A 21,655-nucleotide genomic window follows, 5' to 3' on the forward strand; every position below is an offset into this window, starting at 1 on the left:
ATGAACACTGAAGGCAAACATCAGAGACAAGATGTTGCATAAGGAAAACTTACACTTGGGATGGTACATATACATTTTTTTCTTGGTTATAGGAATTTGGGGATGGGGCTGAGGGAAAATATGAAAGAGAAGGGAAATTACAGGGTGGGTGAATGCGGGGACCACTTCTCTTTCTGGGGCAGGTAGTCCCTCAACCATTGCATGTTGTGTTTGACTTTGCTAAAGTATCCTTGGGGAGAAATTTGCCTACGAATCCTTGTAGTCTAAGAAAAGGCATTAGCAAATATAAAATAAAGCACAAAGCTTAATTTTTGAAAAGTTTAACTTTTGAGCTGAAAGATGAAAGATAATGAAATTTCCGTTTCTGCTGGGAATATGAATCTTTGTAAATGGACAGCCCAAGGAGAGGAGAGGGGAACTTACAGGAGGTTCTGCCATTCTGGGGGCCTCTGTGACCTTTGCAGGGAGCTGTCAACTGTTCCAAGCAGGAGTCAAAATCATCACTTTCTTGACAATGACCTATCATCTCTCTCAACTGGAAAGGTATTTAACCCATCCATTCAATTTCTTCTCATCTTCACCTTTCTCTGCAGCTCCATTAGCTGCTGTGTCATGTTCTCTGGGGCCCAGCCATGCGGATTTACCACTTTGATTAAAGCCAGGCCATAGCTGTTGGCTCCCCTATCAACCTTATACCTTTCCTACTATAAATGTTTCCCTCAATTACCTATAAATAGGATTTGTTGCAGTGAAAAATTATTTTCAACTTTGTAGGATCAAATATATATATACATACATACATACCTCTATAATCATTCGTAGATAGGCATGTTATGAAACCAATTCATAGAGTTTGAAAACCGTAGTTTAGGAAGCCAGCATTGAGTCCCAAAAAAGTATTTAAAGACGTAATTTGACTTGTAGCATCTAGTGGAGTGATGTTAAAACTGTTTGAAAGCGCTGGATCCCTTCAGTTGTATATCAATACATAAAACAAGGAAGAGAGGACTGATCTGGTTGAAGTGAGTGAGGACAGGTTAGCCTCTAATCTTATCAATTGTCCATCTTCTATTCTGATTCCCATATTACCCTGGTGTCTCCTTGACTACCAGATGTCAAAGTAAAATGGTTTCTAATAATTAGACTTGTCATTGTTGGTCACAGATATTGAAGGCAGTTTTCAGTAGTTCATTTGTCAGGGTTGAATGTCTCCATATGTACCTGTTCCATTTCTTATTGTGCAGCTGGTCAGAAATGTGACTGGATTTGATTTATGGGTTTATAGTAGGAGAAGTGTTATCAGTTCCTTCTAAGACACGTGTTTATGACCAGAGGGAATTTTGACTCTAATTCCCACTTATTATACCAAAGTGGGTATGTTTATTTTACCTTGCCTTGTACTTAGCATAAGAGTATATTTATTTAACATTGCATTGTTTTATTATGTATCTTTGGCCAAAACAAGAGGCGATTATACTTTGATCTTTGTTGGATCGGAGGCAGTTGTCAAATGTGCAGGAGATTTTATATTTCAAAATAGTGAACAATGGGGTCTGTGTTTGCTCTGTTTCTGGGAAGTTGGAATAATAGAATTTTCACTGTTCTAACTTTAGCCAATGTAAGTGTTTCAGTTGGATCTCATTTGGGACATTATTTTAAAGACTTTATATCATATACTGGTCTCTTACGAAACAAAAAAATATGAGATAAAAATTAATGAGGACCCAATTTGTCTCATAAAAACTAATTCACTGGGATCTACAAAAAGTCTTGATATAATGAGGCCCTTCATTCTTTTATTAGTTAGGGTAGTGCCAGCTGCTCCAACAAGCAAACCACAAATTTTCAATGGCTTTAAACAATCGAAAGTTTAGTTTTTAGATCATGTTACAGTTGGTGTCCCTGGCCGAGCGGTAGACTTTCTTCCTCATGTTGATTCTGTGGCCCAGATTCCTTCCACATTGTGGCTTTGCCTCTCTATAGATCCTCTATACAACTAGAGAAAGGGTTGGGGGCAGACAAGGCAGCCCACTTCTTAACCACCTTGGCCTAAAACTCACATCAGTTGACACATAAGGATGAGTCACACTCCCACCTAGGTACCAGAGAGTCTGGAAAATGTGGTCTATCTGGGTAGCTTCTTCTCAGGAATGACTGATACTTTGGAAAGAGGAGTACAAAACGGTGGTGAGTACTTCATTCTCTCAGCCATGCATATCTGAATCTCAGGAACTCAGTTATAAAAAAAAAAAAAAAAAGGTTCACTGAGATATTGCATCACCTTAGAGTACTTTAGACAAAATCCTGAGGGAAATAACATTTTAAAAAGTATACTATAAAAATAATATAACAAAAATAAGAGCTGGGGCTTCCCTGATGGCGCAGTGGTTCAGAGTCCGCCTGCCGATGCAGGGGACACGGGTTCGTGTCCCGGTGCGGGAAGATCCCACATGCCGCGGAGCGGCTAGGCCCGTGAGCCATGGCCACTGAGCCTGCAAGTCTGGAGCCTGTGCTCCGCAACGGGAGAGGCCACAACAGTGAGAGGCCTGCGTACTAAAAAAAAAAAAAAAAAAAAAAATAAGAGCTGAACATTAGTATGAAATGTAATTTATTGTTATTAAAATATTTTGTTTTCTTAGTTATTTACTTGCTAACATTTTATCAAAAACCAATTTTGTTTCTATGTTTGTGCACTCAAACTTGCCTACTAATTTCTTTACGTTCATCCATGATAAATATGGATAACTGTAATATATCCGGACGACACACTCTAAATCTTGAGAAATGAGAACAAATGAGATGCAGACAATGCAGATTTTTTATTGGTATGAAATTCAAGCAAATGAAAATTTACCCCCAAGCTCCATTTTGCTGAATAATTTTATTTAGGCAGGAATTTATTCTGCTAGTTGGATAAAAAAATAAAGTATTATTAGGGCTAAAAACGCTTAGACTCATGCTTCTGATTGCTTATGACCCTATGTTTCTGAATTATAAGTTTCCATCTCAGTTCATTTTTCTGCGTGGTTTTGCTGCAGTTTTCTGTCTCCTTCATGCCTCTGTGTATGTTTTTTCCATGAGCCTCCTTCAGGCTGCAGTCTTTTAATCTGTGTCTGTTCATTTCTTACATCTCCCTACAGGTCCCTCTGTCTTCTCTTTTTGTTTATGGAGCTCTTCATCTGTGGACAATGGAGAATGGTGAGATTTAGATTAGACATCAGTGGTATTGAAATTTAAAGCGTCTCAGTGAAAACACCTGTGGTCTTGCCGTGGTACCATAAGAAGCCGAGGGCAGGTGTTTAGTGCTTGAAATCAGTGGGATCACTGTGTACCTTTATGTGACAATCTGCTCGTCACATCACTGTGTTCAGCCTTGGCCCAGAAATTGTCATTAAGTTAGAACATGAACCATGGACCTTTAAGAATATTTCTAAATAGGTTTATGGAATGTACTCTTCCTCTTGCTACATTTTCTTCTTTCAGTGACAACCCACACCTTCCCCCCCAACTTGCCGTGTCTCTTCAAGTGCATTTCTCTTACACTGTTATTCACAGTCCGGTCCCCACTCACAATGTGCAACTAGAGATACAGTGATAGCACTAAATGACAAGGGGGCAGAATCACCGATAACATACAAGGCAGTTCACAGGGTTCCGGTCATCTGTAATCTAATTGTTTCAAGTCTGGAAAACAATCAAGGACCCTTATTTGTAATTCAGTCCCTGATAGAAATATCAGAAATCACATAGCCAGATAGTACAGTTTCATGCTTGCCGGGGGGTGGGGGGTTTCTCTGGAAAGTTTGAGATGAGCAAGAATCAGGGAAATTATGTAAAAATGTATGGAAGAAAAAAATCACGTGAGTGAAAAATATAGATAGATTTTCTTTGAGATATACTAGTATTGATCTTTTGGATTGTAACACATGACTGAAGTTTGAGGAGTACAATAAAATGAACAGCAGTGGTAATAAAATAAACTGAATAATCCTGTAAAAATAAATTGGTAGATCAAAAAGAGAGAAGTAAGAGGTACTCGAGTCACTTCTGGGTCAGATCTAGAGAAAAGCTTTCAAGGTCTCTACAGGGTCATTATAAAGAAAATGCTTTGGTTTTTTTTTTAACATCTTTATTGGAGTATAATTGCTTTACAGTGGTGTGTTAGTTTCTGCTTTATAACAAAGTGAATCAGTTATACATATACATATGTTCCCATATCTCTTCCCTCTTGCGTCTCCCTCCCTCCCACCCTCCAGGCGGTCACAAAGCACCCACACACACACAAAAAGACAATGTGAAATAGGTATGATCCTAAAATAAATACTCAGAATCAAGACATACTCATTTATAATTTTAAATACTTTATGTTGAGATGAATCATGGCTTTGTTTCAATTATATATAAACAGTTTCCTAAAAAATTTTAAAGTTCTTTGAAAAACCCTGTTTTCTTTTTTATTTGCATCTCACATATTAAGAAGTTCATCATTTTCTTGCCCTTCTTAATTCCTCTTTTCTCCCCTCCCTCTTTTTTCCTGAATGCAAAATACATGTGTTAAAACATTAATGATTTTTAAATAGAAAATGTGAAGCATCAGGCACTTCTCTTAGAAGATTCCAGAACACACAAGAGAAGGTTTTAGCAGAACTGGCATCATGCCCAGTCCCATGGCTCAAAGACAATTTTAGATGCCCCAGGATCAATGGTTTCTGTGGTCTCCAGTGGATGTATCCACACCGGGGAATGTATGAAACTTATTTTGATTCACATAAACCTCAGAAGATTTTGTGCCAGTTATAAAACAATTTTAGGAATGTCCTAAATACAGGTGACTACAGAATTACTCGGATGGCCTGAATCTCAGAAATCCTTGTGACCTTCATGTGTCCTCAACTCTCTGAAGCTAGGTTTACTCATTCTGTTTTCATGGCAGGAGTCTTTTTAGCCAACATAAAGCACTGGAAACAATGATCATTGCTGATGCTCTACCATGGAGTTGCAAAGTATATTAAAAATGCATCCCATGCTCCATCATTTGCAAGATTATTTGTGATGACTATTAAGTGCATAGTAAAATGTACTTGGCTTCAAATGTGTCACGTTGTAACCATCAGCCTTCTGATATTTGTATCATGTATATAAAATAGAGGACATGTTTTTTCAGCATGTGAGGATCCTAGGAATTTTGTACCTAGAGTTAAAGTAGGCACAAAACAGCCATGATATCATGGACAAGATATTTCAGCAATGTGGGACTTAGCGATGGAGGATCTGCATTCAAGACCCAGCTTTCTCACTTACTACTTTTGTGACCTTGGCCAGTCACTTAACCTCTCTGAGCCTTGGTTCCATTGTTTGAAGATGGTGGTATTACCTCCTATTTCAGTGGGTTGTTGTGGATTTTGTCATTTGTTCATATTCTATGTTATTCCACAAAGGACTTGAAGTGAAATGTGTATATTTGGAGATAAAATGCGTTTGCCAGTGCTTTGTAGATTATACAAATATAAGCTACCTGCCGTTACTATTGGGGCCATTTAAATTCCTGGGGAGCTCTGTCCTTAGAATGAGAGTGCTTCTAAGCAGATGTTCCAGAGACTTCCATTTAATAATTTCCAATAAACAAATATTTATCTATGTGTTACATAGACTGGTTACAGATGCCAATTTAAAATAAACCTGCAAGGAAAGAAGACCGTCCAAGACCTTTTGATTGAAAACCATTTGCGATTAATAAAAATATCAGATTCTCACTTAGTGCTTATTTCTCATGAATACATAATTGAAAAGACTATAATGACAAAAAGCTCTTAAGGATTAAGTAACTTTTCCCAATACATTCGTATCTTGTTAATCATAAAAAAATATATACACAACATTTGAGAAAGATGACAACTCATAGGTGTGAGTCACTTTTATTCAGCTTAAAGACAATGCTTTTGTTGCACTTGGAATTGGTGGCTACCTCGCAATTACACAGGGGCTTTGAAATGTCAGTGGCCTACCAGTTCCTGTGATTCCTTTTATTATCATGTGCCATTTGCCTTAATCTTGGATTACTAACTGTGTTTATCTGCCCTCTGCATCTAAAGCCTCCAGAAAGATGGCCCTGGCTTGCCCTAATAGCTCTTATCAGCTCACCCAGTGGCCCTTAAGCTTTGCTGCTTGAAATCCAGGAGTTACCCACACAGTGCCAAGCCCTTCTGAACAAGTCAACTGATTTCCTCGGTGTAAATGATTGCTATTTATGCCAAGGCAGCCACAAACCCTTCTCCTTCCCTTTGTTAAGGTGAAATGGAACCTTAAGGACAGAAGCTACGGGCTGTCTGGCCACATCCTCCAGTTCCCATGGCTTAATTTTACCTAGGGTGGAATTACTGGGTTTGCTGTGAATTGCTGCAAGGTTAGACCCCTTTTCTCTTTTATCCTATATTTTAAGCTCCTTTGATTTTTTTTTCCTCTAGTATCTATATACTAGGCTGATCTATCTATAGGCTATCTATAGGCTATACCTATAGGCTATCTATACTTGTCTGATAGTAAAACTGTTAATAATCTGTTTCATTTTGTCTGATAAGTATGCTTCCTTTTCCTCCTTTTCTATAACAGTTGTCTAGGGAAATTTATTCAGTGTGCCTCTGTGGTTTTTTAAATTCAAAATAAACTAGTATTTCCAAAATATTGAAACTTTTGAAAACGTTCACTTGACATTATAGTTCGTATCACACAGAAAAATTATGAAAATCATGGAATAAGTCTTTCCCCCTCCTTCATACTACACAAAACTGTATTTTCAGTGAATACATGAGGAATACAGCCTGGATAAGAGCTTTCCAATAAACATTATATTCAATAATTATAATTTCTCTGAAAAGTAATAGTTAAGAGTTTGAGGACCCACATGCACGAGAGAGAATACACTTCAGTGGTTTAAATGCTTTGACTTCAGGGTAGCTGGATCCGCAGCTGAATTCTGGGTTTCCACTTACCAGCTGTGTATCCTTGAACAGTTCTTTAAACTCTCTAAGACTTCATTTCCTCGTATATAAAGTGGTAATTGTGCTCCTAACTCACAGGATTTTCCAAGGACAAAATGAGGCAAATATGTAAAGTAGCTAATAAAAGGGTGGGTACGTAGCAGCATCTGCTGTTTTTTGTTATTGACAAGCTGAGGAAGAACAAAAGGAAAACTAACCTGGAAGTTTCAAATGTTTTAAAGGTCCCTTCTGCTAAAGTCAGTTTAGAAATCCTCCCTCAGAAAGACCGCAATCTCCGGGCAGGAAACACAGGCTGCCTTGAAAGAGCTGGGCTGGGAGGCTAGATGCTATGCCGGCAGGGCCACAGTCAAATTTCAGAGTGACTCCTCTGTGCTCTATGACAGCGTCATGTGACATGACAGTACTACCTGTCCCGGACAGATTAGGTGACTTCACCGCACTGAACAGTAAATCACCTCACTTTTTATTAGCAGAGCCTTTGCATTACTTAATCCTACTCTTGCGAGGAGATCTCTAGAGAGTGTCTTTCTCCCTCTCTTTCTCTCTGCTTCTCTCCTCCATAGAAAGAACTCAAAACCCCATTTGGCGTGTTATAAGAGCTGAAGGATTCGAGTTTCAAATATTGAGAATACAGTGAGTGGTTGAAAAGCTGCCTTTATCTGTAATATGCCTGATGCCACTTACCCCTCTGTGTTTAATTGGCCCAGTGATCTCCTTTGCTTACGTTTAGCGTTTTATCAATCACAAGCAGCAGTGCGTGGTACGGCATGAACAGAAAGTTCCACAGGACCCTCTTCACACTGGGGAAGGGGAACATCTGCTCCTTTTCTAGCAGGATGCCAGGATTTTAGAGGTCAATGTGTTTCCCCATCAAGGCTTAAGGCTTTGGGGACCAGGGGAAGTGTCGAGCTCCAAGCAGCATAATGAATGGCATTTGCTGGCTGGCTGGGTTTGCCTGTTCTCAACAGGGGATAGAGAATTCAGCGTAATGAGCTGGGACTTAGTGTGCTCAACACACCCAGCTTGGGAAGTGAGGCAGGCTGTGCCCTTTTTTTTATCCTGGTCCGGACCTGTATTTTCATCTTGGAAGAAATTATAGGGAGGTCTTCATTAGTGGTACCCAGCAGGGTTAAGGCCCCATGAAGGCTGATAAGCTCTATGGCTAAAAAAAAAAAAAAACCCACAAACCCATCCGCCTTTGTGCAGGGAGCCGAAGGTTTAAGTTGCTTGAACTGGAAACAGTCTGAAGAGGTGATTATGTTAAGCAAGTAATGTGTATCGGTAACATGGAGTCAAATTATGAGGGTCAGTAACTTCCTGGCTTTCCCAGTGCATTAAATGAAGACATAACGTTGTGTTTGCGCCGGCTGCTTCCTGATGCCACGTAGCGTCAGCACCGTCCGGTCCTATGTACTTCACAGCATGTCACCTCTAACTTCATGGGATTATCTGTGCTCTTGCTTTAATAGATACTCATGATCTTGAGCTCCCTTTGAACTCACAGCAGGGCAGTGCAAAGGCGTTATGGGGAACACTTCTGGGCTTTTTGTGTTATGTACAAAATTATTATTACTGTCATTTAGAAAGGTAGATATATGTTGCTGGCATGCTTCCAAAAGTGTACACGTATTTGATGGCAAGGGGAATTACTGAAGGGGAAGACACTGAATGCGAAAGATCTTTTGGGAAACTAGTATTAGAAAGGTGTCAAGGCAAGTGAATCAGGATTTGAAAGGCATATATATAGGACAGTGGATCTCAAAGCGTGGTCCCCTGGCCAGCAGCATCAGAATTACCCAGGAACTTGCGAAAGATGCAAATCCGCCTGAATCAGAAACTCCTGAGGTGGGCTCAGCAATCAGTCTCTGTTTTAACAAGCCTTCCGGGTGATACGTGCTCAAGTGTGTGAAACCCTGCCGTAGGATTTATGGAGCACAAGGATCGGACAGACCCACATGTTCTGGGGTAGGGCAGTAGACAAGACAAATGTACCTCCCCGATGGACTTTATTAAATTACAAAGGAATATGTGGTACTTCACCCTGATGAAATGTTTAGACACACCCAGCAGAGCCTGTAGTTAGCCATATACCATGTTGTTCTGTTTGAATGAGCCTGTTATCTTCTTTGCTTGCAGAGAAATGACTAACAAAAGATGACTGATCAGTGATTCCTTTGTGCATTTCAGAACCATCCCCCTTGCGATATGTATATCCATGGCCGTCGTCACCATTGGCTACGTGCTAACAAATGTGGCCTACTTTACGACCATCAGTGCCGAGGAGCTGTTGCTTTCAGAGGCCGTGGCAGTGGTAAGTCTAAGTTGGGAAAATGCCAGTTTGAATTTAGGTTAATGAAATGATGCAATTTTATAGTAGTTCCCTCCAGCAGAAAGTGTTTTGAAATCCAGTAATTCTTTTTTAACTGAATGATAATGAATATTTTAAAAATTTAGAACATACCTTAGCATAGTCCATTTAACTGATACAGCTACACCCCTATACGATTTCTCTGCACTGTTAATTTCATGTAAAACATTTCCACATATGCCTGCTTGAAAACATATTTCCACACATACATGTTGAATAGAAGTCATGATTCTTCCAACATGTCTTTAAAGACAGGTGGGCAGTTACTGAGTTTAAATGAATGCATTTTGGGGTATGCAAATGGCAATTGATTCTGTACTCCTCCCTGTTTAGACGCTTTTCAAATGCTAACTTAAAATCTTTTTCCCAAAGTACCACTTTAGAATTTCCAAATGGACCACATAACATTTTTTTCCTGGTATATATATATCATTTTGAATACAAGTTCTAGGATATTATTAATTTGAGGAAATGCTGAGTTATTCAAAGTTAAACAGATGTCATTGCTATAGTACTTCTCAGAATATTAGAGAAGCTAATGTGCATTTTAACTCCCTGAGATGCGGATACTCATAATTTTACAGCATTTTCCAAAATTTATTTGACTTCAGGGGCATCTTTTGCTTTCAAAGGTCATGTTATGGGACTGCTATTCTGTGACACAGACTTTTTGGTATAAAAACTTAGCTAGTAAGAGGGCACTCATTCATGACCTTGTAACAATGAAGGGTGAAAAAAAAAAGAACTTCCCATCACTAGATGTCAGTTCCTTTTAAAATAGTCACTATTAGGTCATATCAGAAACATCCACAGGGAACAAATTATCTCATTTCATGTGAACCTATGTACGAGTTCACTGTATTAAAAAAGACTCTGTCCACTGCTGTAACTTCTACCAGACAACCAAATGCAAGAGCTTCCTGATGTCAGGTCGTCATCTCATCTTACTAGACAAAGGGCAGCACTTAAGTCTTTGAGCGTAATGTGGTCCATTAATTACATAGCACCGGCTGTATCAAGGACAAGTAAAGAATCCCACATTTTTTTTTTTTTTTTTGGAAAATACATCCTTCATGAAAATTTGCAATGTTGCACATGCCATGCAACAAAAGGAAAGGTCAGAAGTTTTGTTTAACTTTTATATTTTCTGTAGCTTGGTTTCCTTGGACTTGTGTTGGTGTTCTAGCCTTTTAATAGGAAACTACAGAAGGAATTGGCAGATAACTGAGAGGGCGGGATGGACTTCATAAACAGAGATTCAGCTGATGTGATTATTCTGGGCAAAAGATGTTCAGAACTGTTCATATCCATAATATACATGATTAAGTCCTCAATTATTTTTTGCCACGCTTTTAAGTCATAACAGTGGGATTGGTATATGAAACAGGTATCTGCAACACTTCTCAGTGTACCTTTGTACTTCGCTATAAAAATGTGGCTTTCCAGATGAGAGAGAAGGTGTTCTACAGAAGGATTTCTGTCTCTAAAAGGAGAACTTCTGTACTGAGTTTTTTTAATTTACCAGAGTCAGAGACAATAGATATCATAGTTGATAAAGATTTGATCAATGGATCATCGCTCTTTGGAAGTAGAGGGAAGGTGCTTGTTTAGACTATTGCCCATAATTCTGCAACAAGCAGGGACATGGTACCTGCCTTTGATTATTATTCTAAGAGGTTAGTCTGACCCTAACCCAAAACAAGGATTATAAAACACACACAGATCACCAGGTAAACAGAAAGTCATAGAGCGAGTTTGGCCTAAATTGTTTCATTTTATTCCACTTTCTGCCAGAGCATTAATTTGCTTCCTTCTGTCTTTCACTAGACTTTTTCTGAGCGGCTCCTGGGAAATTTCTCAGTAGCAGTTCCAATCTTTGTTGCCCTCTCCTGCTTTGGTTCCATGAATGGTGGTGTGTTTGCTGTCTCCAGGTGAGTGAGTTCAAGCATTTCTAGAAATGCATTTCTGTGTCTGAGATGGGATGTGATAAGGATAACTTTAAAAAGAAAAGAAATAGTGCCTCTAAACCTGCTGTTTTTAAAGGGAAACGCAAGATTGAAATCTTTCTCCAAGTATCAATAGCGTGTTCTATTCTGTCCATTAGAGGGCACTGTTTGTCTACTCATAGCCTACTCTGAAGCCAGGGATGAAGGGTTTTTTTGTTGTTGTTTTAACGTTATGTCTACAGAGTTTAACAACAACATTTTATTTCTGGCAATAAAATCTTTTGTTTCTCTAAAGGTGACAAGCAAAAAAGTAAAGTAAGAGACACCAGACATCACCATACCACCATCTGTATCCCTTTTGTTTGATGCAGAAGTCCTTTTTGTTTTAATTTGATGAAAACCCAATCAGATAAATGTAAATGGGGTGTGTGTGTGTGTGTGTGTGTGTGTGTGTGTGTGTTGAGTTGGACTGGATTGATAACACACGAGCAGTATTAGAAATCTAGAACGAAATTCACCACCAGCTATTTATATGTGGGGTGAGTTATGCTGAGTCAGATGTTGCTACCGTTTCTCCTCAAAGGAACGTAACATTTTGGCAGATTTTATAAAATTCGAAGTAATCACCTAAGAAATGTCAAACCATTTGGTATGAAGAAGATGCAAGTTTTCTCTTCGATTTCTGGATTTTTTCCCTTGGAGATGATTAATTATGCATTTTTCTCCTGTCAGGTTATTCTATGTTGCATCTCGGGAGGGTCACCTTCCGGAAATTCTCTCCATGATTCACATCCGCAAGCACACTCCTCTGCCAGCTGTTATTGTTTTGGTAATGCATAGTAACATGTGTCTCTAGATGTAACCTCAAAGAACAGCTTAGCAAAGAGGATTCCAAACTTGACTTCAGCTCGTGCTTTCTGTTCTCAGTCATCGCTAAAGTGGCTCTATGTGTATCCTGGTGGATTTGCAGAGGCAGAATATTTTCCATCGCTTCCCTTCATCCAGTATATCTGATGCATATTTGATGCTTTGGAGCAATAACACGTCCCTTCTTTTTCATCTTTGTAGAAATCTGTGAGATCAAAGGGAAATGATTGCCTGGGCTCCTGTCACTGACAGAGAGCCTCGCAGAAAAGGAGGTCGAGGAATAAGTCCCGATTCTACTTATTGAAAGTGGAGCTAAAAGTTACAGTCCCCAAACGCCCAGATGTCTCATCAGAGGCCCCGTATCATGAAATGCATACAAAGTTATAGAAAAAGTGGACAGAATCCTAGACAGTGCAGGGATTCTGTGCTTGAAAGTGAGAATTTTGAGAGCAACCCTAAATGGGAGAAATAAAAGCACCAAAACTTAAATTTGAGCTGTACGATCCTTTATGCAGAGAAAAGTATTTGTGAAACACGGGATATGAAAGACTGTGTAAGGTGTAGGAGTCCTCAGATCCCCATTGGCAATGTTATATTCCTTTTTACCTACTATTTTTTCCCAATAACGTTTCCAAAACCCAAAAACATTTCCCAGAAATGTTTCCCGGTAACATTTGTTCCCAATCTCCTGCTGTCAGGCGCACCACAGAATGCACTGAACACTTTTGTGCCCCCATCTCCACCCCCCATGGGTTTCATTTGTTTCAAAATGTTTCCTTGAAATTTCTTTGTGAAGGCCGGTGGGCGGGTGGGGTACTCTGTGGATTCTGGAAATGTACTTCACTTGTGGGAACAGAATGTATTATTTTGTGGGAACAGAATATATTATTGGTGAAGAGGGCTTTCATTGTAAGCCTGCGTTATCAGTCATGCTGTCCTTGGTCTGTGCAGCTGTAGAGACTTGCTATGCTGAACTCTGCGCTCCATTCTTTTCTGCGGTCTTGAGGGTCACATGTGGCAAGCACCCAGGGAGAGGAAGTGTGGAGGAGGGAAAGGTCAACGTTCTGCACTCAGGAGAGGACACAGTCTCTAGAGGTGGCTGTCTTTCCTGTGTATGCATAGCCAGGGGCTCATCAGACACCATTCGCAGAGCTTTCTGCAAATGTGTGTATTGGATGCGCTTTTGACTTTTATCGTTAGTTATTTACCGACCATCTCAGTCTCTGGGTCTTTAAATTTTGAGTCATTGAGTGTCCTGTGTTTTGCTCTTTGAAAGCACGTGCTCTTAACTCAAATGAAAAACAGCTAAAAATAATGCATCCATGTGTGTGTGTAAAGAGAGAGTAGAAAAGCTGGATCTATAGCTAGGAGGTTAGTTGACTATAGGTGTTAAGCGCAATGGTCGTTTATCAGTAGAAAGAATCGTTTGGAAAAGATAATAATAACGTGCAGTGATGATATTGCTTGTTATCACGTGTGTTCTCTTTTAACTCACTGTGCCTGGTTTTTCTCTCCCTCCCCACCCCCCCAGCACCCTTTGACGATGGTAATGCTCTTCTCTGGGGACCTCTACAGTCTTTTGAATTTCCTCAGTTTTGCCAGATGGCTTTTTATTGGGCTGGCGGTTGCCGGGCTGATTTATCTTCGATACAAACGCCCAGATATGCATCGTCCTTTCAAGGTAACCTCCGCAATCTTGATGGGTTTACATAAATCTTCCTCCTAATGCCTGGTCCTCCCTTTGTCATAAGCTGATGGTGAAGAGCTTGGGCAGAGGGGCAGAATCCTCTGGAATAAAATGTTTAACCCTTGCAGGTCATGCCTTCATATGGGATTTATTTTACTTTGAAAAAATAGTTCATCGGCTCGTTTGTGATGTACCGAACTTTGTAGGTCACATGGTTGAAAAGTGGGGATATTAATATACAATGTTTGTTATATTGATTTTTCATGAATGTGTCTAATGACCTGATATGTTCAAAATATGGACTGCTTCTTTTTTTTTATGCTGAATAGTTGTGGACAACCATACTCAGAGTGAGGCCCATATGTATGAAATCATCACTAATTCAAACTTTAAAAAGGACGCTGCTTTACAAAAAGGCATTTTAAGAGTTCTTAAATGTTATGACTTGTTTTATTGCCCCTTTTCTGCGTTGTACACTCCAGAAGGAGTAGAAATGTGAAATACATAGGGAAAGTGAAGATGTGTGAATATACCCCTTAATAGAATGTCCATTTACCATAGCTAAGTGTTTCCTTTTGGGAGGGCTGGCGCATATGCCTCTAGCCTTGAAAGTTCACGGACTAATTTGTCGTTACTATGTATTTGCTTTTAAGAAATAACACCGATCATGTTGTCCATCATGTTGTCAGAATTTGTTTCTAATTATATTCATTGCCTAATGCCGGCAACATCTTTATTAGTGGTTGAATAGGAGTTGGCCTGTTTTGTCCCTGTCAGTTCTTATTGTGAATCTCCAACAGAAAATCGATATGTACTGAAAGGCTTTAACATGTAACAAGCAGCCCGTGCTCCTGGCTCTACATGAAAGTGGATTCTAATCATAATTATCAGAGAACCAATCTTTTACAATCAAAAACATAACTCGTAAAACATAGTGCTTAACTAGTAAAATAGTTCAAACAGAACATCTCTAATGAAACACACTTATTTATCCTTAGATTTTGTTCTACCCAAAGTTTTTTGTGTTTTTTTTTAATTTAAAGGAGTGTGTTTAATATAGTCTCTGTGCCCCATGCAAGAGATTTCGGTACGAAGGTGTGGTAGGATGGAGCCTGTCACTTGGTCACGTGATCAAGGTGTATCACCTGATCACATGACTGATGTGCTCATCTTGAATCCACCTTCTGTCTCTTGAACCACCCTTGAAGTGATTTTCTTCTGTGCTGTGTTCCAGGTGCCGCTGTTCATCCCGGCTTTGTTTTCCTTCACGTGTCTCTTCATGGTCGCCCTTTCCCTTTATTCAGACCCATTTAGTACAGGGATTGGCTTCATCATCACTCTGACCGGGGTCCCTGCCTACTATCTCTTTATTATATGGGACGAGAAACCCAGGTGGTTCAGAAGAATGTCAGGTAAGACTTTTAAGCAGTTTCGGGACCTTTTGAGAGACCGTGTTGTAGAAAACCCATCTATGTGTACCTATATAACATGCATGCATTAAAGTGTGAAAATGTAAGTGGGGAAATTGCTAGTTTGAATACATTACCGTATTCTAATGAGAACGGGTAGAAGAAAAGGCAGGAAGGATGTTGAGGGTAGAGCCGCTGAATCCTTTCAGGATATTGAGTTCCAGTTGCTTTAATCACTTCTTAGGAGAACAAATTTTTAGATAGAATTTTATCAGCAGTTCTGTAAACGACCTAATTGTTCTTCCGAATCCCTTACTAACTTAATTGTTTCTATCCTGGGTTGAACGTAGTTTATTGATTCTGTATGATAACATACTACTTAATGAGTGATATGAGATTTGGTGGGGAGTTAGGTAGAGCCTGCAAAGGGCTTAAATATCATTATTATAACACCACCCTATTGGTGAATCATGGAGGGTCATAAGAACAGCAAGAATGCTCATGAGGGGCCTTCCCCGGTGGTCCAGTGGTTAAGACTCCGTGTTCCGGGCTTCCTGGTGGCGCAGTGGTTGAGAGTCCGCCTGCCGATGCAGGGGACACGGGTTCGCGCCCCGGTCCGGGAGGATCCCACATGCCGCGGAGCGGCTGGGCCCGTGAGCCATGGCCGCTGAGCCTGCGCGTCCAGAGCCTGTGCTCCACAGCGGGAGAGGCCGCAACCGTGAGAGGCCCGCGTACCGCAAAAAAAAAAAAAAAAAAAAAAAAAAATCAGTAGGTAGGAAGGGTGCTTAGGAACAGCCTCTGTCAAAAGCCTCACCCTCTGTCAGGGGCTCTGCCAGTGAAGCTCTTTTCCTCACATCATCATCTCATTCAATCTTCCACAAGATCCACGTGTGAACTGGTTGATTTCTATACCCAGATGGGAAAACCAGGGTGCAGGGAGATGGAGAGTTTAAGTGTATAGATTTTAAACCATTGAGCTGGGATTTGAACCCAAGTATGCTGGACTTCAAATTCATGCTCTTTTTAGACTGGGTACCTGTGGGAAGAGAGAGAGGGAGAACTTTATCCAGAGGAGCAGATAGGTTCTTGCTGGTGAGGTTGGTGAGTTTAAAAATCCACTTTTTTTCTTTTCATTCCTTTCAATTTACTTACTTTACCATCATTAATTTTTTAAAGCCCAGTGAAAAGTTCAGGGAGGTTTCTGGTAAAATTATTAATAAATAATGTCAGTGTTACTAAAAATAAAAAACGAACAACTCTGTGTACATATTGCATCTCTAGTGTGCTGCACAAACTCATTTAGAAGCTGGTCATTTAACATAGACATCTGCATCGCTTCTCGGCCTTTTGGCTAAGATCAAGTGTAAAATAGACTTCTGCTAGTACTCTCTATTAGCTTTTAATTGGTGTTTGATATCTTTAGACCTTATACTATTATTTATACCTGCATTTTGTTTCCTAGCTGGCAACATTATTCCCAGAGGAAGTGTTACTATAAAAGTTGGTTCTTCAAGGTTTACACAGGCACACAGATTGCCTAGCAGGGTATTTAATCTCTGTGTCTTGTTAGATCACACTGGTTTTCGGTAGAGTATTCTTAGTTACGTTTTATCTGTTGTAGGCAATACATAGAGAGCCTTTGCTGAAAAACAAATCCAAGTCTTGTTAAACAGTGTGTACCATTAGGATTGCTCGTTACCAATGTTCAGGGTAGATTAGTACTCACCACTGTGGGGGGGGGGTCTGTGTCCATCTCGGATCCTGGCTAGAGACAATTAAAACCCCTGAATGCATGGAAAACCATGAGAATTTAGGAAGAAAGAGTGGGTAGCCCTAGAGTTGGACTACAGTGTGAGAGACCATGATGAAAGAACAAATTCCTGTGCTTGCGCACTTAGTAGGCATTTTGTCCTTCCTGTTTGCAGTCAGCCGACTCTAAAAATGCTTTCCTTCTGCTAACATGTGCCTATTTTCTTCCATTTCTTTGCCGGTACGTATCAACTACTGGTTTTCATGCCTGCTCCTTCTTTGATGTTTTTCCATGCTCATGTAGTTGTGAAGTTTTCTGTTATTTTTCTGTCTCCAATGGCGTTTTGAACATCTCCAAGGACTCTAAATCTAGCGTTAGCCATTCGTGAAAGTAGCAGCAAGTCGCAGCCCCATGATGGTTATTTGGTTCTCAACAACGCCATTGAGTCTTATCAGGGAGCGTGGCAATTCTGCCTTGACACTGCGATCATTGTAACCCTTTATCTTTATAGCTGCCTTTTGAGTGAGTTTGCGAAAAGCAACAATCCTCTGTAATTTTGTTTGATTTTCCACTTAGGCAGCATTCTTAAAGTAAAATAAAGAAAATTCATAATATTTATCGCGGCCGTAGCAAGTATTTTCCTAGCCTTTGGCCAAAACAAAACACTCACACACGGACACACAACACAGCAGAGTCCTGAGCCATCACCTCGCCTCTTCTCCCAATTGCCTCCTTGTTGTCAGGGAGAAACTCAGTGTAAACTTGGAGCCAGAGAGCCTCTGCTTGGAGCAGTGTGTAGAGTTAACACCAAATTGTTCTGCTGGGGAACATTCTTTAGCCTTGGTCTGATCACTTATTTTCACCCGAGTATACCTGAACAGATCATCCCTGTGAAATGATAGTTTATCAAAATACATCTTACCAGGGGGGCATCCCTTAACAAAACACAGGGTCACCGAACAGCGTTCAGAAAACGGAGACAGGCTGCTGAGTTGAGATAGCCAGAGGACATTCAGAACCCGAGAAGCTGAGAGTTTCAGAGACTTGATGAACTTCTCTGGCCACAGGATGCCAGCATTGAACCACGCTTCATTTGATAGCATTCCTGGGATGAAAAGAAAATGTGCTCTTAAGGGAATACTCGGATGTGCAGAGAGCTTTTTTCCCCCATCTGTGATGGAGTGCTTAATTCATCTGGATCGATTTATTTATAGAAAGACAAGCTTCTCACCCAAGGAAGAGGGGACAGATACCCCACTGACATACTCTAATTCATGGGGATGCTGGAGCCGGCAAACCCCAGCCAGGGCTCCCCGCAGCCGTTTTCCTCGGCCGCCTCTGTTTATCCGTCCAACCCCATCACAGCTGGGAGTGCGTGGGGTGACTGGAAGTTGGTCCCTCTGGCTCCGGGCGAGTTGGGGAGGACAGCTGTATTTAAACAAAATCTTTAGTGATAAAGAATCATACTGGGCAGCACCACAGAACGCCTGTTGTCCATCGTGGACAGATTTTGCAAAACCAGAATTCTAAAAGCATGTTCTGCATACAGTATGTCGTGATCAGTTTGTTTATGATGCTCCCCTGGAAGCTGCCGCAGGCATTTGACAGACTTCACGAAGACTGAGGTGCGATGTTTTACACGAGTTAAGCTTGCCTGCACTTCTTACCAAACCATCTTCACTGTAGGGGTCAAATGGGGCCATGCACGTGAAAAGGTTTTGAAGGCTTTTCCAAAAAAAAAAAAGAAAAGAAAAACGTAGACACTGTGGTTATGATTTCTGGGGAAGCTTGGTTTTGTGCTAATGTTGCATAGGCTTATTCCATTTTGGCTGTAGTTCCCACGCTTGTACCAGGTATGATTGGATTAATCAGATTTTGCAAGGGCAGTAGTTGTTTCAATGGATTTCCAAAACAACGACTGAACATGGAAGACAAAGCTAAAAATATTTCCATTGCTATTTGGTCTTATAGCTTACATAACTAAAAACACCAAATGCAGACTCAATGGCTCGACTTTATTTAAAGAAATATTGTCAGGGGGCTGATTATTCCCAAAGCCAAAGGCCCTATATGGGTAGGGATGTAGTTGGAGACCACATGCTCTGCAGCTTTTGGGGGCAAGCAGGAAGCTTCCTCAGAGGCTTACTTGGGTCCACTTAGCACTGCTCTGTGACCCCCATGGCTGTAGATGACCTGGTGGGAAAAGTTGGTAGGACTCCAAAAGCCACTCAGAGCCCAAATCAGTCACTCTGCTCAAACCTCCATCATGCTGAAAATTATTTAAATCTCGAGATCCCAAGAGAGGGCATAAGAAAGCCACACGAGGGACCGTCAACAGGGCTGACTGAGCGTGGAGGTATTACTGGGTGTGTAGAACGAGGAGAGAGGTTCTTTGGCCCCAAAAGTGCTACTGAATAGGAGATCCAAATGGAGCTTTCAGGAAGGAGAATGCCACACGAGCGGAGCAACAGGATCTCTTAAGTTGTTCTCCCTCTGTCTGGAACCCATGCAGTGTTGTGACATGGGTCAGTAAGATGTCTAAGAAAGCTGAGGGCTGCAGAATTACAGAGGCACACTTTTGGAAAAGGCTTTCATTTGGGACATGGAGGAGTAGATGCTGCATTAAAAAAAAAAAAATCTCCGTAGACAACTGCATAAATAGTCACACACACGCGTGCGCATGCGCACACACTCAAGAACGGCCGTCGTTATGGAGACTAGTTCGAGTAGCGACTGCAGGACTTCTCCGGAGAGGAAGGGCTGCAGAGCATGTCACCTTAACCCCACCGCTTTGCATTTGACCGTGGCAGAATTCTTGTTATTTAAAGCTATCAGTTAGTCCTAGCTCCATCTCTGCCCACAAAAGCCACATCGCCCTTACTATTGACTGATATCTACTTTTCCACAGTCTATTTTTCGAGGATAATTCTATCATTTCCCTTTTCTGTAAACATGAACTTCAGTTGCTCTTGAGCACTCCCTTGTGCTCCATGTACATCTCAATGTCAAGAGCGGGCTGTGACAGAATAGAATTCATTCGAGGAACGTTTACATAGAGTTTATCATTTGCAAGAATGACGCTGGACCCTTTGTAGTGAATGTATATTATAAAAATCAGTGTGCTGAGGAAAACAACTTGGGAACACTGTTAGAAAATAAAGGATGAAAAAACGTGCCTTTTTTAGTGGCATTAAATATTGCTGGGAAGGGACTCTTACAGGTGACAAGTCATAGAAGAGGAGAAAGATGGCCTGTCTGGATGAGAGATGATGTGGCTCTGAAAACCATCAAGACAATAGGCACCAGGGGCTTCAGGACCAGTAACAGTTCGAAGAGGTTTTGTGGAGACCAATTACAGAGATAAGAGGTGGACAAGAGCTAATATCTCAGGAAGGTGGAGTCACAGGGTTCTAAGACTGTCGAGATAAAATGACAGTAGAAATCAGCTAGCCCAGTGACCCCTGCACTTTAGTGTCTATCAGAATCACAGATTTATGGGCCCTACCTTCAGTTTCTGATTCAGTAGGTCTAGGATGAGGCTTCAAGTTGTATTTCTGATATCTCAGATGATTCTAATGTTGCTGGCCTGGGGATTATACCTTGAGAACCACTGATCTAGTCCAAGACCCTCATTCTTCTTTATTTATTAATTAATTTTTAAATTAAGAAAAAACGGACCTATAACATCGTGGAAGTTTAAGGTGTAGGAAGTGTTGATTTTGATATATTTATATATTGCATTAGATAAAACACAGTAGCATTAGCTAGCACCTTGACAATGTCTTTATCATGGTAAACATCTTTTATCATTTGTTGTTGTTGAGAACAGTTAAGTTATAGTCTCTTGACAACTTTTATAATACAGTATTGTTGACAATAATCTCCAGAACTTATATATTTACTAGTTGTACGTTTGTACCCTTAAACAACATCTCTTTAATTTCCCCACCCCTCCAGCCCATGGTAAGCACTCTCTGCTTTCACAAGTTCAGTTTTTTAAGATTCCACATATAAGTGACATCATACAGTATTGTCTTTATCTGTCTAACTTATGTCACTTAGCATATGTCTTACAAGTCCACCCATGTTGTTGCAAATGCAGGATTTCCTTTTTTCTCATGGCTGAATAATATTCCAGTTGTGATATATATACCACATCTTCTTTATCCATTCATCTGTTGATGGACACTTAAGTTATTTCGTTATCTTGGCTACTGTGAATAATGCTGCAGTGAACATGGGTGTACAGACATCCCTTTGAGATACTGATTTGAATTCCTTTGAGTACATACCCAGGAGCAGAATTGCTGGATCATACCTACCATAGTTCAATTTTCAATTTTTTCAGGAACCGCCATACTGTTTTGCACACTGGCTATACTGATTTACATTCCCGTTAACAGTGTATAAGGGTTCCTTTTCCTCTACATCCTCACCATTTGTTATCTCTTGTCTTTTTGATAAAAGCCATCCTTTTGCTAAGGTGAAGGTGATATTGTGATTTTGATTTTCATTTCCATGATGATTAGTGATGTTGAACACCTTTGCATAATACCTCTTGGCCAGTTGTATACCTTCTTTGGAAAAATATCTATTCAGGTCCTTTGCCAATTTTTAAATTGGATTATTT

The 21,655-nt window shown here is 40.4% G+C and overlaps 1 protein-coding gene across 1 annotated transcript in view; it reads left to right on the plus strand.

The window, feature by feature from the left end:
• The window catches only part of SLC7A11 (solute carrier family 7 member 11), a 91,396-nt gene that overhangs the window by 56,496 nt on the left and 13,245 nt on the right, over nt 1-21,655 (plus strand). The window contains exons 7-11 of the mRNA XM_067735064.1: nt 9,186-9,309; nt 11,194-11,297; nt 12,045-12,141; nt 13,711-13,860; nt 15,101-15,278. Of these exons, the coding sequence (XP_067591165.1) occupies nt 9,186-9,309; nt 11,194-11,297; nt 12,045-12,141; nt 13,711-13,860; nt 15,101-15,278 (653 nt within the window). The remainder of the gene's footprint in view (nt 1-9,185; nt 9,310-11,193; nt 11,298-12,044; nt 12,142-13,710; nt 13,861-15,100; nt 15,279-21,655) is intronic.

The sequence above is a fragment of the Pseudorca crassidens genome, chromosome 4, assembly GCF_039906515.1.
Source record: "Pseudorca crassidens isolate mPseCra1 chromosome 4, mPseCra1.hap1, whole genome shotgun sequence".
In the NCBI taxonomy this organism is placed as follows: Eukaryota; Metazoa; Chordata; class Mammalia; order Artiodactyla; family Delphinidae; genus Pseudorca; species Pseudorca crassidens.